This window comes from Camellia sinensis, chromosome 4, assembly GCF_055761805.1.
Source record: "Camellia sinensis isolate YWXY chromosome 4, ASM5576180v1, whole genome shotgun sequence".
In the NCBI taxonomy this organism is placed as follows: Eukaryota; Viridiplantae; Streptophyta; class Magnoliopsida; order Ericales; family Theaceae; genus Camellia; species Camellia sinensis.
In genome coordinates this window covers 220982847-220998500 of record NC_138964.1, presented here as the reverse complement: position 1 = coordinate 220998500, position 15654 = coordinate 220982847, and the positions used below count along the sequence as shown (strand labels likewise).

At 35.1% G+C, this 15654-nt stretch overlaps 2 protein-coding genes across 2 annotated transcripts; one reads left to right on the top strand and one right to left on the bottom strand.

Annotated features, from left to right (window-relative positions):
• Positions 1-110: 110 nt before the first annotated feature.
• On the top strand, positions 111-3519 carry LOC114316243 (pectate lyase). The gene is made up of 4 exons (XM_028262905.2): positions 111-315; positions 1393-2133; positions 2846-2984; positions 3113-3519. Exons 1-4 carry the CDS (start codon positions 197-199, stop codon positions 3332-3334), a joined length of 1221 nt encoding a protein of 406 aa, XP_028118706.2. The 5' UTR covers positions 111-196; the 3' UTR covers positions 3335-3519.
• Positions 3520-8860: 5341 nt separating this feature from the next.
• Positions 8861-9310, bottom strand: LOC114316302 (uncharacterized). Its single transcript, XM_028262973.2, has one exon. The coding sequence runs from the start codon at positions 9308-9310 to the stop codon at positions 8861-8863; it is 450 nt and encodes a 149-aa protein (XP_028118774.2).
• Between the last annotated feature and the right edge of the window lie 6344 nt (positions 9311-15654).

Here is a 15654-nt window from a genome sequence, read left to right as displayed (position 1 = left end):
CGTTTAAACTACCCAATGGGAACTCAAACAAGAAAAGCTAAGCTAATCTATTCCTGAAATTACAATGCAAATTGGACAAATGGGACCCCACCATGTTACAATTTTAATCACGCCATTTATCTCGGCGCCAATCCTTTATAAACCCCTCTCACTAGCCACCCCTACTCACCCACCTTTTTCCAACTTGAAAGAGGAAATGAAAATGGCAAGTCTTGCTCTTTCTTTACTTCTCCTCGCTTCTCTTCTATCTCTTCTTGTCCTAGCTTCTTCCTCACCAGTTCAAGACCCTGATCTTGTTGTACAAGAAGTACACAGGTAACTATTACTTTGCATTATATTAAACTATATAATATATGGAGTGAAATTCTTTGTCTCAAATTTATGTTCATCTGTTCTTCACGCATTTTAATTACAAGCACAAACATGCTTAACATTTTTTTTATTTTGAAATTATTTTGCTCACAACACATGCACTTCAGCTGCACAATCGTGTTTGAGATTTTCATAATTTGAAGTTCTAATCAAATCGTATAGGTGGGAGTGCATTTGGATGTGAAGTAACTACTCTACATAAAAATAAGACAAGAAGTGGAGCCTATACCCTCTTGTGTTTCTATTGTGAAACTTTACAATTGTGTTTGGATTAATAATTTGAGTAGCAATTTGTAGAGAAAAAGTAAAACAAGAATTACAATAAGACAAGAAGTGGAGCCTATACCCTCTTGTGTTTCTATGGTGAAACTTTACAATTGTATTTGGATTAATAATTTGGGTAGCAATTTGTAGAGAAAAAGTAAAAGAAAAATTACAATTCAGTGAATTTTTGAAAAAATATTTGTTTATATGAAAAAATTTAGAATTTTAATTATTAATATTTATAAAGTTCATCACTTATGTATAATTTTTTTTTTTCTTTCTAAACTTACACTAAATTTTATTTTCCCTAACACTGTGTTTGGTTTTGGGATTTGGAAAGGAATTTATAAAGGGAAAGGGAAAAGACAGGTAAAATGTAAATAAAATATACCTACATTTCATATAATTTCATATAACTTTTATCTTTTTTTTTTCTAAATTTCTTCTCAAATTTCTTAACCAAATATAGCGTAAAAATAAAAGAGAAGAAAAAAGTGAAAAAAAAAAACTTTCATAGGCTTTGTTTTTTTGTCATTATCATTTTCTCACCAACCCAACTTACATGTTTCAATTCTACGCAAATAGTTTTTATTTTATAGCTTAAAATAATTGTACTACAAGCACGGAAACTAAAAAGTTTTTTAAATAAAATCTTACAAAAAAATGTTGTGTATTATGTGTTCACTTCTACAACTAATTTATGTACTCTTAGACGTAGGCTAAAAATGTGTAATCTTAATTTTATTTTGGATGCAGTCGCATCAATGCATCGAGGAGGAACCTAGCTTACCTCTCCTGCGGAACCGGCAACCCAATTGATGACTGCTGGCGGTGCGACCCCAATTGGGAGCAGAACCGGCAGCGGTTAGCCGATTGCGCCATTGGGTTCGGCAAAAACGCAATTGGCGGCCGAAACGGAAAAATCTACGTAGTCACCGACTCAGCCGACGACAATCCAGTAAACCCAAAACCCGGAACTCTCCGCCACGCCGTAATTCAAAACGAACCCTTATGGATCATCTTCCAGCGAGACATGGTCATCAAACTCAGTCAAGAACTCGTCATGAACTCGTTCAAAACAATCGACGGTCGAGGAGCGAGCGTCCACATCGCCAACGGACCCTGCATTACCGTCCATTATGTCACCAACATAATCATACATGGAATCAACATTCATGATTGCAAGCAGGCAGGGAATGCTAACATACGTGACTCCCCACAGCATTCTGGGTGGTGGACCGTATCAGACGGTGATGGAGTTTCCATATTCGGGTCGAGTCATATTTGGGTTGATCATTGTTCGTTGTCCAACTGTCATGATGGATTGATTGATGCGATTCATGGATCAACGGCTATAACGATCTCGAACAATTATATGACGCATCATGATAAGGTGATGCTGTTGGGGCACAGTGATTCGTACACACAGGATAAGGATATGCAGGTTACCGTAGCCTTTAATCATTTTGGTGAGGGGCTCGTGCAAAGGATGCCTAGGTAAATTATTCAATATCCATGTTCACTTTAATATATATTTTTTCCCAATTTTTTTATTTTTAAAATTTTGATTATATATGTTTTTGTTTAATAGTTTTGCCAACTAAAAGAAAAATAAAAGTTTTTCAAGCAGTTAATAATCTTTTTCGGGATAGCTTTGAAAAAAAGAAAAAGCGTTGTACTGTATCAAAAAAAAACGACTACACTGAGTTGATGATAAATCAAAACATTAGATATTTTCTGATTAGGCATTCAATTGAAGAGGTCTTATTGGCTTTTGTCAAGCCGATTTGAAAGATTTAAAACGTTTATTTTGTTGAGTTGTTGATTAGAACGTTTATATAAAAAAAATTAAAATAATTGTATGGTTATAACATCACATTTAATTTAAAAAAATTTAACTGAACATGTGCATACCAATATCAGAACAACTAACATAAATAATCGCATATCCAAATCACATATACATAGATAGTCTTTGTCATTTATTTTTTAAAAATAAATGGGATCCGATATTGTACCTGCTAATATATCTAGTCAACTTATTTATTTATTGCATAAATAATCTAATAAGTAAATCTTACGCGATAGAAAGATTTAAATCACTCAAATGAACTTGGATGCTCAACTAGATAGAATCCATTTGCATAGAGAACAACATATAGATGTGTAATGTTTATAACTCTTGCATGTGTTTGACAAATATCTACAGGTGTAGATTTGGATACTTTCATGTGGTGAACAATGACTACACTCACTGGGAAATGTATGCCATTGGTGGTAGTGCAGCTCCTACAATCAACAGCCAAGGCAACAGATTCCTTGCACCCGATGACAGAACCAAGAAAGAGGTAAGAGAGATAACATAACATACACAAAGCCCTCTTTCTTCTCTCTCTCCCCCTGCATATTTTTAAAAATATAAAAAAATTTACTTGCACAAAAACGAATTACAGAATGGATCACACTCCTAATGCAGGTGACAAAATATGAGAACACACCGGAGAGTGAATATAAGAACTGGAACTGGAGGTCGGAAGGAGACCTAATGTTGAACGGAGCATTTTTCAGGCAATCGGGGGCAGGTGCATCTTCCTCATATGCTAGGGCATCGAGTTTGAGTGCTAGACCATCTTCATTTGTGGGTGCGATGACCACCACTGCTGGTGCACTCAATTGCAAAAGAGGCTCTAGCTGTTAACCAAATATGATATGTTAATGGACAACAACCCTAGCTAATTAAAATAAATTATAAAAAAAAAAAAATTAGTAAGAGAATGGTGTGAGATGCTTTCTGCTTCCCGCCAGTGTGTTTGCTTTTAAACACTATGTCAGAGTGTTGACAATGTTCTCTGGCTAATGAAAATAGAAGTTCAGATTTTGTCATATAATTCATGCTACTCTCTCTCTCACATATATATTTTTTCATTTTTAGTGAGATTGCAAATTTTTTTCCCCTATTGCTTAAAATTAAAAAAAAAAAAAACATTTACACACAAGTCTAAATTATAAATTTATGCTCCATTAAGTTATAAGATTTTTTGAACTTTTAAGCCCCGTCAAATTTTTAATAGTTGGAATTGCCCTTTAAACAATTATTGTTTATAATTTATGATTATTTATAAAGGAATATGATGATTTGACATTTATTTTGATTTTCAAAACTTTAAAATATCAACTTTCAAATTGAAATCTTTTTTAAAAAAATTATGCGCAAAAAAAAGAAAAAAACTAATTTTTTTTTTTTTTGAAAAAATTAAAAAAATTGAAATATTTTTTTGTAAAAAAGTGAAAATTTTGTATATGATAATGGAACATTGATATGCAAAACTGAAAAAAATAAATAAATAAATAAATAAAAATTAATAATGTTCTCAGTTTTAAAACTGGAAAAAAATGATAATGTTGTCGGTTTTATTAGATAGTTCAATCAAACTAATAAGTAGAAGGGTAAAAACGTTTAATCTCACACTTTTTTTTTATCAATTAGTAAAACAATTATCTGGAATATTACTATACAAAATTGATAATATTTTTAGTTTTAAAAATTAGAAAAAACTAATAACATTCTCAGTTTTACTAAATAGGACATATTGGTTCAAAAAATCTTAAATAGAACCTGAGTTATCATAACATTTGTAAATAGGATTTTTAGATAATTAATTCAAAAAAAAAAAAAATTCCTTATAGATAGTTTGTATTCTTCATGAATGTGATTGTTATGGGTGTGGGGCATCATCTTTGAGAAATATTTTTATTTTTATTTTTAGCAAAAAAATATTATTCAGGGAAATTTTAAAAAATTATTAATTTTTTTTAAAATTTTAATTATTAATATTAATTAATTTTTTATAAATAATTTTTTTAAAAATCACTAATATGTAATTCTCCCAAATTTTTTAGTCATGAGAGGCCACCAAATAGGAAAAGCTTGATCCAAGATAGACAGTTTGGCCCGTTAATCATGGGTAATCCCCTTCCAGTGGGCCCAACTTAACCAAGCCACGAATTTCTGTCTACTTTCGTTACCGACCCAAAAATAAATAATAGAATAATATTAGGAATTATAAAAAAAATATCATGAAATACATCAAAAAGATTTTTCATTTATTGATTAGTGTGTGGTGTTTTGTTATATGTATAATCCAAATGTGAAAAAAAATTTATGATCATTTTCATGATCCCTATCAATACTCCAAATAATAAATAAAATTCTCAAAAATAAAAACCATATGGGCAAATTACACTAATAGTCCCTATGGTTTGAGCCTTGTGTCATTTTGATCCTCAACTTTTCAATTGTGACACATTTGACTATGAATTTTGAATCTTGTTCCAAATTAAAACAATTGAAGATATCATTAGATTTTTCAAGGGTAAAATCGTCAATTTGATAAAATATAAACTAATTTGACAAAAATAAATATCAAACAAATATTTTTAAATTTTTTAAAATTATTTCTACCCACTAAAAATAAAATTATGTAAAATTGATAAATTTTTTAGATATTTATTTATTTATTTACCAAATTAATTTTTATTATGTGTTTGGATGATGATCGTGTAAAATTAATTTTTAAAAATTAATCATGTAATTTTTATTAATGTTTATCAATTTTACATAATTTTATCATTGGCGGATAAAAATAATTTTTAAAAAATTAAAAATATTTTTTTGACATTTATTTTTGTTAAATTAGTTTTATTTTATTAAATTGACGATTTTGTTCTTGAAATTAAACAATGGTATATTCAATTGTCCTTATTTGAAGTAAGATTCAAAATTCAGGATCAAATGTGTCACAATTAAAAAGTCAGAGACCAAAATGACACAAGTCCCAAACTATAGAAACGGTTAGTGTAATTCACCCCAACCATATTTATCATTTGATGTCTTCATATTTTATGTGTATTCGAAACATACATATAAGAATTGAAATGACCCTTTTGTGGCCATAGGTAAGTGTATGCTTCAATCTATTGCGGCAAATCTGGTCGTTAACTTAAATGCCATGAATAAATAAATAAACATTCTTATGTGTGATATTGATCATGGACATCGTATATGTTATTAAAAACTAATCATGTCCATAGTTTACTTTAAAATGTTCTGTTTACATGGTTTGGACTCATTTTAGATTGTTAAGAACTAATCATGTCCACAGTCTACTTAAAAATTACATGGATTTGGACTCATTTTAGATTGGACAAATAAAAAATGGGGATGCTGCTGTGCATTAAGCACAGCGGCAACTACTATGCAAGAAAACAGCAACGTTTTCTGTTTTCATCATAAATGGGAAGACAATCATAAACAAATAATCCAAATAATAATGCAGTAAAATATTTATGTACTTTAATTTGCTTTCATGTATCATTATAATTTTTTTTTAATAACTTAGTGTCCAGTCAAATGGACCAATTAATTTGGAGATTAATCTCACGGTCTACTTAGCGTGGGTTCTAATTAAAATTGGGACAAAGTCCTGTATGGACTCATGCTAAGAAATTCTTTACAACTAGAAAATTTTAAATTTGAGACTATGAAGGGAGCACACTCCTATGTCCCAGGCCTTGACAATATAAATAATACTATATGTACCAATTAATGTATTATCTAATGTACCAATTGATGATGTGACATAATTTAAAAAATTTTTGATATTTGTATTATGATTAATGAGTGAAGTCAATAATAATGTCATAATTAGTGTTGGTACACTAGTTAGTACATTAATTAATACATATAGCACCACCATTAGTTTAATGAGATCTATTTTTTATGTTGGTTATTAATGCAATAATAATCCAAATCTCAAGAGTAATTTTACATCTGCAGTATTTTTTTGTCACAATTGCATTGCTAATGTACATAAGTAATGAGACTCATTAAACAAATACAATAATCACACATGTGATGGTAAAATAAATATAGTAAGTGTAGCACTAGTCTAATCAAAATAATAATACTATGAAAATTATATTTAAGAACCAAATTTTATTTGTCATATTATGTATTATCGTTGTATTAGTTTAATGAAACTCAACACTAATTTTTTCACTAATGCATAAAGAAAATGCTAATCATACAAAATTTTTATTTAAAAATGTTATAAAAAATTATATAACAATGACATATATGTAATTATGACTCATAGCGATGGCCCTTTTGATTTCTAATGAGATATTATAAATGGTCCTTATCATTCTTTATAAAATTATTGTATAAAAAAATTATTTGTATAGTATTACCCATGCATAAATGATACATCATATGTAAATAAAATCAACACTATTAGATGTTTTGTAATTCATTTTGTACAAATATTTTTTCTCAAACAAAAATATAATATATAAATGTGAGTATTAATTTTTAATTTTATACAAACAAATCATGTGCAGCATTACTCAAGTTGTATACTATAATAATTTTTGCCATGTGAAGGCTTAGGTCCAAGATAAAAACGTTGTCGTTTTCTTGCACAGCAGTTGCGGTCGTGCTAAGTACACAGCAGCATCACGGTGTTGCTGTGTATTTAGTACAACAGTAACTGCTATGCAAAAAAACGATGACAATGTTTTCTTTTTTCATCTGTGCATGGTGCTTGGTGTGCACCAGCATCCCATTCTCGGGCAAATAAAAAAAAAATGAAAAGAATTATTTGACTTATCTTTGAATGAGGTAGATGTCATGTATATACAATTTTAAAAATGATATAAATAATGAAACAATACCAAATCAGTGATTGATACAATCACAAATTATATGCATAATACTAAAAATAAAAAGATTCTATATACTCTAATTTTTATATTTAACAAATAACACCATACAGTGGTGTGAGGAAAAACATATTACAAATTCATGACAAAGTTTATAAATTTTAATAATTAAATTGATAAATTTTACGATGAATTTATATTATGTTTTTGCTGACACCAGTGAATAATAATTTCCCCTTTTAGATTCATCTTGGTTGACTGAAAATATTTAGTTTGTGAAGCACATGGAGCATATTATTCATATACACATTAATTATTAATTGATCAAATTATATTTATCTTAAAAAATATATAGGGTAAATATGCTGTCGAGAATACATCGTTAATTTTTTCATGTAAATATAAATTGATCATATCACTATTGATGTCAAATTAATTAATTTATTTTTTTCTTTTGCATAGATGACCAGTTTGTCGGTCTTAGAAATTAGACTAGAGACAGAGCTTGGTTTTTATTTGAAGAAATTACATTCCAGTGGTATGTTTTCAAAATAATTACTGATACATAAAAAATTATAATTTTAATTATTAAAATTTATAATCATTGATCTAAAATAATTTTTAGAAACTTACGCTGGATTATTATTTTCCCTTCTTATTTTTAAGGGTAAATTACAAATATACCCCTGAAGTTTACTTAAAATACGAATTGTCCTATGTGGTTTGGAAAATTACAAATACCTTCATGTCAGAATTTTTTATTTAACAGAATTAATTGAAAAAGTAAAATTTCTAACTGTTCACTTATACAATAATAAAATTATCTGAATTATTAATTGAAATAAAATTTTAACATTATTAAAAACTGTTAATCAACTTGATGATTTATTAATAAAAGAACCTATTTGTTATGAAATTAGAAATCTTAGAGAGCATAATGTAATTTTTAAAATCATAGGAGATAATTTGTAATTTAAGTAAACTTTAGGTGTGTTTGTAATTTATCCTATTTTTAAAGAATTGAAGGACTCATTTAATTATTAGAATGCCAACATTATTTCATTACTCAAAATAACAAATAAAGAATTAATCTGCAATCCAGATTTATCTACCAAGAAAATTTTGGGTGGTTGATTGGATGGTGGAGATTAATTTGTGTGTAGTATGAAATCTGCGTGAAGTTTGAATAAATCTGAATTATAAGCTAAAAATTTTGAATTGAGATAAAGGTGCGTTTATAATATTAGTGACACATAAATATTTGAGCTCAAAGAGCAAACCAATCTCAACCCATTGAAGTGACCCCTTAAAAAAGTTACATGCTAGCTTGCTTTACAAACCATGCATGAATACAAGAAGATTGTCATCAAAAGAGGTCACCGCCACCAACAATGGCTTCCTCTACTAAACACATCCTCCAATCCATCTCCCCCTCCCAAAAAAAAAAGATCAAAACACTCACTTCTTCCCTCTTTTTTTGTTTTTCTTGATTTTCTTTCAATGCTTAGAAGAAGAAACCGGCAACGGCGGCAACACCGGCGGTGACGGATGCAACCTTCAAAGCGGCGGCGCCGCTTGCGGGTGCCTCAGCTGGGGCAGCATCGGCGGCGGGAGTGGCTGCGGTGGGTGAGTTGGATTCGCTGGCGGGGGCTGGTGGAGATGAGGTTTCAGCCCCGGGGCCCTCTGTGGCGACGGGAGTGGGAGAAGAGGATTCGGGGGTGGAGGCGGTGGGGGTGGAGGCGGTGGGGGTGGGGGTTGGGGCGGCGGAGGGGGTGGTGGTGGCAACCGGGGATGAAGCAGGGGCTGAAGCAGGGGAGGTGGAGTTGGCCACAGTTGCGGTGGTGGGTGCGGCGGCGACGGGGGAGGTGGCGGGGGCTGCGGCGGGGGATCGGGCGGAGACGGAGCTGACGACGGCGGCGAAGATGAGGGCGAGGACAACGAATTGGCGGGCCATTGTTTTGGTTGAGATTGGATTTAAGTTATACAGAAAGTAATGAAATAGTAGTAGTGAATTGGAGGAAAGCAGTAATTTCTCTAATGAATGAGATTAGAGAACTACTGCGAACCTAAGAATTGAGGAATATGGTGGTGGTAGGAGGGGTTTTATACAGGGTGGTAGAGATGTTGGCAGAATGCATGGAGGAGAGGGCATGCATGTGAGAGAGAGAGAGAGAGAGAAGTTTTTGGTAAATTTGTGTGGTGATCCTGATGGAGTGGAGGAGTACGACGGAGGGTGGTGGTTTTGCTTGACCGAGTCTGGTGGTGCATTGGTTGGTAAAAATTGAATCGTGTCAAAATGGTTAAAATTGGGTGGTGGGTCTTAAAATAATGCTATAAATTACGTTGCGTAAATATCAATTTTCAATAGTATTAGGAGTGTTCTGTTCATGTCATTATTTGCTTCTGCGTGATACTAAATTTGGTATCAACTTAATTATGACTGATTTTAATTTTTTAAAATCATAATCAAACTAATTATGTACTAAACCAATCTGACTCAACTCAATGTAAATTGAATCACGAGTCTACTATATTAAAAATAAGTAAATTAATTAATAATAAATGAGTATTTAACATTTAAACATAACACAAAAAGTAAAATATTATTTAATAAAAGTCAATATAAATTAAATCCAACTCAAACTTAAATATAACCAATACAAATTAAATCAATTATAATATAGTAATAAAGTGAACAATGTCAAAATAAATAAATTTTTTAAATATATATATATATATCCAAAGAGATCGACTTGATTCGATTTTTCGATTCATTGGATAATTTAAACACGGTATAGAGTATGGTTAATTTAGATAATGTATTCATATTCTAAATTTGAATAATTTAAACACGTATGGTTAATTTAGATCATGCATTCATATCCTAAATTTTATATCCTCCCAAGTAAAGTAATGTTGCCACTAATATCACATACGGAGAATTACTTTAAAAATTTATTTGAAATTTATAACGTGCGATGCGCGTGAAATTTATTATTTTAAGTCTAACTCATATCTATTTGAATTTTGATTTATTAAGTAAAAATAAAATAAACATAGTCGTTTATATTCATTTTTATAAGTAACTATACAAGAATATTTTTATCCAATCAAAGTGAAAGATGCTAGAAAGTAAACTTCTTTCTTTTCTTAATTTTTTCTTCACAAATTTTTAAAACAAACTTGCCACAATCTTAAAGTATCTTCAATAGAGATATTAAGATTGTGTGTTACTCAACGTTATATGACAAAAAATTAATAAAAATGTGTTTAATTTTATGTGCTAAGACTTGTTAATTTATGTTTTATTTGGCTAAGTTAGTTGGATTAAAAAAACACAAAAAATAAAATAGATTAAATAATTTAATAAAATAAAATATCATATCTAAATCATAATTATTTTATTTTTTCTCTCATAAAAATTAAAATAATAAAAAAAAATTACTAAACAAACTTTTTAATCTCAAACTAAAAAAAATCTGAATCCAGAAAAATCAACTAGAAAAGTTTTTACCAAATTACAACTTTACAAAATGAATGTGTATTGCAATGGAGAAGAATCTCTATCTTCCGGGCCTCATTCTCTCTCTATTCTTTCTTTGTCCCACCCTCTCTATAATTGATTCTCTACAGTTAAAAGTGTAAAATAACAATTAGCATGTTTAAACAGTGAGTAAAAGTCAATTATAAAAAAGGGAATATTTATTGATAAATGTCATTTAGAAGTGTTTTAAAGTCTATGAAAAAAAATTTTAACCTATTTAGTCTCATGTATGTATAGTTTTATTTCATAAAGTTTTTTTTCTTGATTTACACTATTTTCTTGGACATTTATGCCCTTATATTTAATTTTGATACCCTTATAAATATTTTTTGAATGGTTAGCAATTTTATGATGTGAACATTCATATTTTAAAATTTACATTGGTAGGAATGTAAAATTGGCCCGTGGGTGGCCCGAAACCCGCTCGCGAGCCGGGGCGTGCCCGACCCGTTGACAATGTGAATATTTACATTGACATGTTAACATTTACATTAATATGAGTGTAAAATTGGCCCGCGTCTCGTGGCGGCGTGAAACCTGCCCCTGGCCCATGGGCAGCCCGGGGCGGGCCCGGTCCGACCCGTTGACAATGTGAATATTCGTATTGACATGTTAACATTTATATTGATAAGAGTATAAAATTGGCCCGCAGCCCGTGGGTGGCCAAAAGCCCACCCGTGGCCCGGGGCGGACCCGGCCCGACTCGTTGACAATGTAAATATTTACATTGACATGTTAACATTCACATTGATAGGAGTGTAAAATTAGCCCGTGCCCCGTGGTTGCCCGAAACTCGCCCACGGCCCGGGGCAGGCCCGGCCCGTTGACAATGTGAATATTCATATTGACATGCTAACATTCACATTGATAGGAGTGTAAAATTAGCCCGCGCCCCATGGCTGCCCGAAACTCGCCCACGGCCCGTGGGCGGCCCCGGCCCGGCCTGTTAACAATGTGAATATTCACATTGACATGTTAACATTCACATTGATAAGAGTATAAAATTGGCCAGCGGCCTAGGGCTGGCCCAATCCGGCCCGTTGACAATGTGAATATTCACATTGACATGTTAACATTCACATTGATAAGAGTGTAAAATTGGCCTGCAGCCCGTAGGCGTCCCGAAACCCGACCGCAGCCTGAGGCGGGCTTGGCCCGACCCGTGACATTGTGAATATTCACATTGACATGTTAACATTAACATTGATAGGAGTGTAAAATTTGCCCGTTGCCCGAAGCTTGCCCGCGGCCCGGGGTAGGCCCGGCCCGGCCCGGCCCGACCCGTTGACAATGTGAATATTCACATTGACATGTTAACATGCACATTGATAGGAATGTAGAATTGGCCCGCTGCCCGTGGGCTGCCCGAAGCCTACCCACGGCCCGGGACAGGCTCGTTTGGGTCCGGGCCCGAGCCGATAGGTCGAGCCTCGGGTCGGGCCGATGGGCGTGGGCCTAGCCTCAGGCTTGGGTCGGGCTTGGGCGGGCCTGGCCATTTTTTTTAATTCTTTCTACCAAAATTTTATTATTTTCCACAAAAAAAGACACTAGGCCTCGGCACGGGCCGGACATCGAACCGAGCCTTGAATGGGCCTTAACTGGGCCGATGGGCCGGACCGGGCTTCAAAGTGATGGCCCAGGCCCTAGCCTAAGGTCTCAGACTAGGCTCGAGCCCAGGCCGGGCCGGGCCTACCCCGGGCGGCGGACAAATTTTACACTCCTATCAATGTTAATGTTAACATGTCAATGTGAATATTCACAATGTCACGGGTCGGCCCAAGCCCGCCTTGGGCTGCGGTCGAGTGTAGACACCTCATTTTTGACCGACCTTAAGACTTAGACGTCACCGATTGAGCGCTTGGTAATGTTGCATATCGTGCTCGTTCAGAGGTTTCAGAATCTCGGCTGCGAGCCTTGCCTCTGGACTTCCGGACTCTTTCATGCTTCGCCTCGGTTTGCGAACCAGGCTCTGTTTTCTCTGTTTTCTCTTCCCGAAGGGAGGGAGAGATCTCGTAAATCATCTCTCAGTGGCCGTAGGCTGCGTTTCATGGTCGTAGGCCATTTTGCCCGTTTGGAGTCCGGTTTCCGATTTTTCGGAGCCGTTGGTCGTGTGCCTCGGTTCGGGACCGCTTAACCACCTCCATCTGCTCCAATTTTTGGCATGCATCTTATTTGCTCCCTTTTGAGGGACACTGTGCCTCGAGAGACTAACTTCGTGGTCGAACACCACTTCCGGTGCCTAATAGTCAGTTTTCGGGGCCTCGGGCTGGGCGTTTCGGCCCCCGAACCTCCATTTTGCATCGGTTTGAGTTCATTTTTGGCAAGGACCTCTGTTTCACTACTAAGAAGGTCGTAGAAGGGTGGGAGGCCAGTAATTGTTCTGACAACCAGTTTTATTCCTCCATCGCCCTCCGTCGCCCGTTTTTCTCACTTGAAAGCCAATGTTGACTACCCTAAGGCCACTTTTTCCAGCCCTAAACCACATATTTGTGTTGTACACACCTGGGAGGCCACCAATATCACATGGCCGGCCAGTAATTCTGTTTGCCCCTTTTGAAGCCCTCTAAAAAGTGGGCTTTTCTCTCTCCTAGTTTACTTTCTCCAGTTTTTGACCACATGGTTGTATTGTGCACACATGGGAGGCCACCAATCTGGGGTGGCCGGCCACTAATACTTCTTGACCCTTTTGACCCTTGGCCGACCGGCCATGGGGAAGGCCGACCGGCGACCTAAACCCTAGCAAACCAGCCGGCCTTGATCCTCTCTCCAGGTACATTACAGATATGTATTTTGTTTCCCCCCAGATTGTGTATCCGGGGGGCTGCACTTTTGGGGGGAAACTTGAATTCATTTCCCCCCCCTTTTCCCCCCTCTTTTGCCTATATATTAGGCCCCCCATCTGTGTTTTGAAAGGTTATAAATTTTGGTTTGGAGCTCCTACATTGTATCTCTCTCTCTCTACACTCCAACCCTCAAAACCTCCCAAACCCTACACCATTTCTACACCACCACCTAGCACCACACCACCACCATCTATTCCAGCCACTTGGAGCTATTTTCCAGAGCTAAGGAGCCACCAAACTTGATCCAAGAGTTGTCAAAGCATTGGTCTTCAAGGGTAAGTCTTCTATCCCTCTCTTTGGCCCTATTTTTGCTCAATATATTAGTTCCTCTTGCTTGCATATTTGGGCTCCAACCCTAACTGAAAATAGCATTATTTTGAGCCCCTTTTCATGTTTGTTTAAGGGCCTCTCCCTGTTTGAGGCTTCCTTTTTACACTTGCTTCTTTACCTCTCTTGTATGCCTTTTTCTTGCATAGTATTTTAGGCCTATTTTTAAACTGTTTTGAGCTTAGTTATAAACTATAAAGTGGCTTATTTTGAGCCCTTCTTCAACATTGTTGAAGGGATCTTCACTGTTTGAGGATTCCTTTTGTCACTTGCCTCTTTATTCCTCTTTTGGCCTTATTTTTGCATGTTTTGTTAGCCCCTTGTGCTTGTATTTTTGGGCTCCAACCCGAACTGAAAATAGTCATTTTTTGACCCCCCTATTCATGTTTGATCAAGGATCTTTTGCTGTTTGAGGCTCCCTTTTTACACTTTGTGTTTAAACCTTCTTCTAGGCCTATTTCTTGCATAGTATTTTAAGCTTACTTGTGCACTGTTTTGGGCTCGGCCATAAACTGTAAAATACCTTTTTTTAAGCCCCTCTTCAACTTTGTTAAAGGCCTCTTCATTGTTTGGGGCCAGCAGCTGCTACTTGCTTCTTTATCTCTCTTTTAGGGCCATTTTTGCATGTTAACTTAGCCCTATTTGTGTTTGTTTTTTGGTCTTGCTTAAAACTGTAAATATGCATGTTTTGGGACTTCCTTGAATCTTTCTTCATGCTTCATGATCAAATAGTGCATGTTTTGTATAGCTATAGGTCATTGCGCATGCCTAGTTTTAAGTTTCGGGGTTCGTCTCATGCATCGGGTGCCATATTGCCATGTTTCGGGGCTGTTTAGCATCATATTCCCGCGCTGAAATTTGCATGTTTGCATACCATATTTCATGCCTTGCCATGCCTAGTTAAAGTTGCATGTTGTGCCTTAGGTTCGGTCCTCGGTTTGCGTGCATGTGTGCACACATTTCGAGTGTCTCATTTTTCATCTCATGGCTACTGATGTGAGTGTGGCTGAGGTCCACTCTTGTTGGTGTAAGTCCATTGTGCATTGTGTATGCCATTTTCATTTCATAGCATTGCGTATGCTAGGTTGTATGTTAGAGCATTGTGTATGCCATGTTACCTCGTGCATTGTGTATGCCATCTCATAGCATTGTGCATGCTAGGTTGTATATTAGTTTCATTCATGCATGTCATGCATATTACATTGTGCTTGGGATATGAGTTAGCCCGAGCACGGGAAACGAGGGACGTTTCGTACTTCGAGTGACGGAACGTGTCTCAATTCCCAGTCACCGACACTCCGGATTATCCATGATGGAGTTTAGGTTTTGTTGTGTTTATATGTGCATTCATTTCATATTGAGTCGTGTAATTCGACTCCTCGGCCATCATGCATCGAGATGCGTGATTAGTGGCACGAGGATCGAGGACTACACTCCCTGAAGGGTAGTCATGCATACATATGTGAAAATACTTTGCCATGCCCCTTTCTTGCTCTCTGTTACAGCAAATCAAGAATCAGCAGCCTTCCGAAGCTTGGCACGCATCCCAAGAACAATTACAAACAGAGGCTAATTGGGGCATCA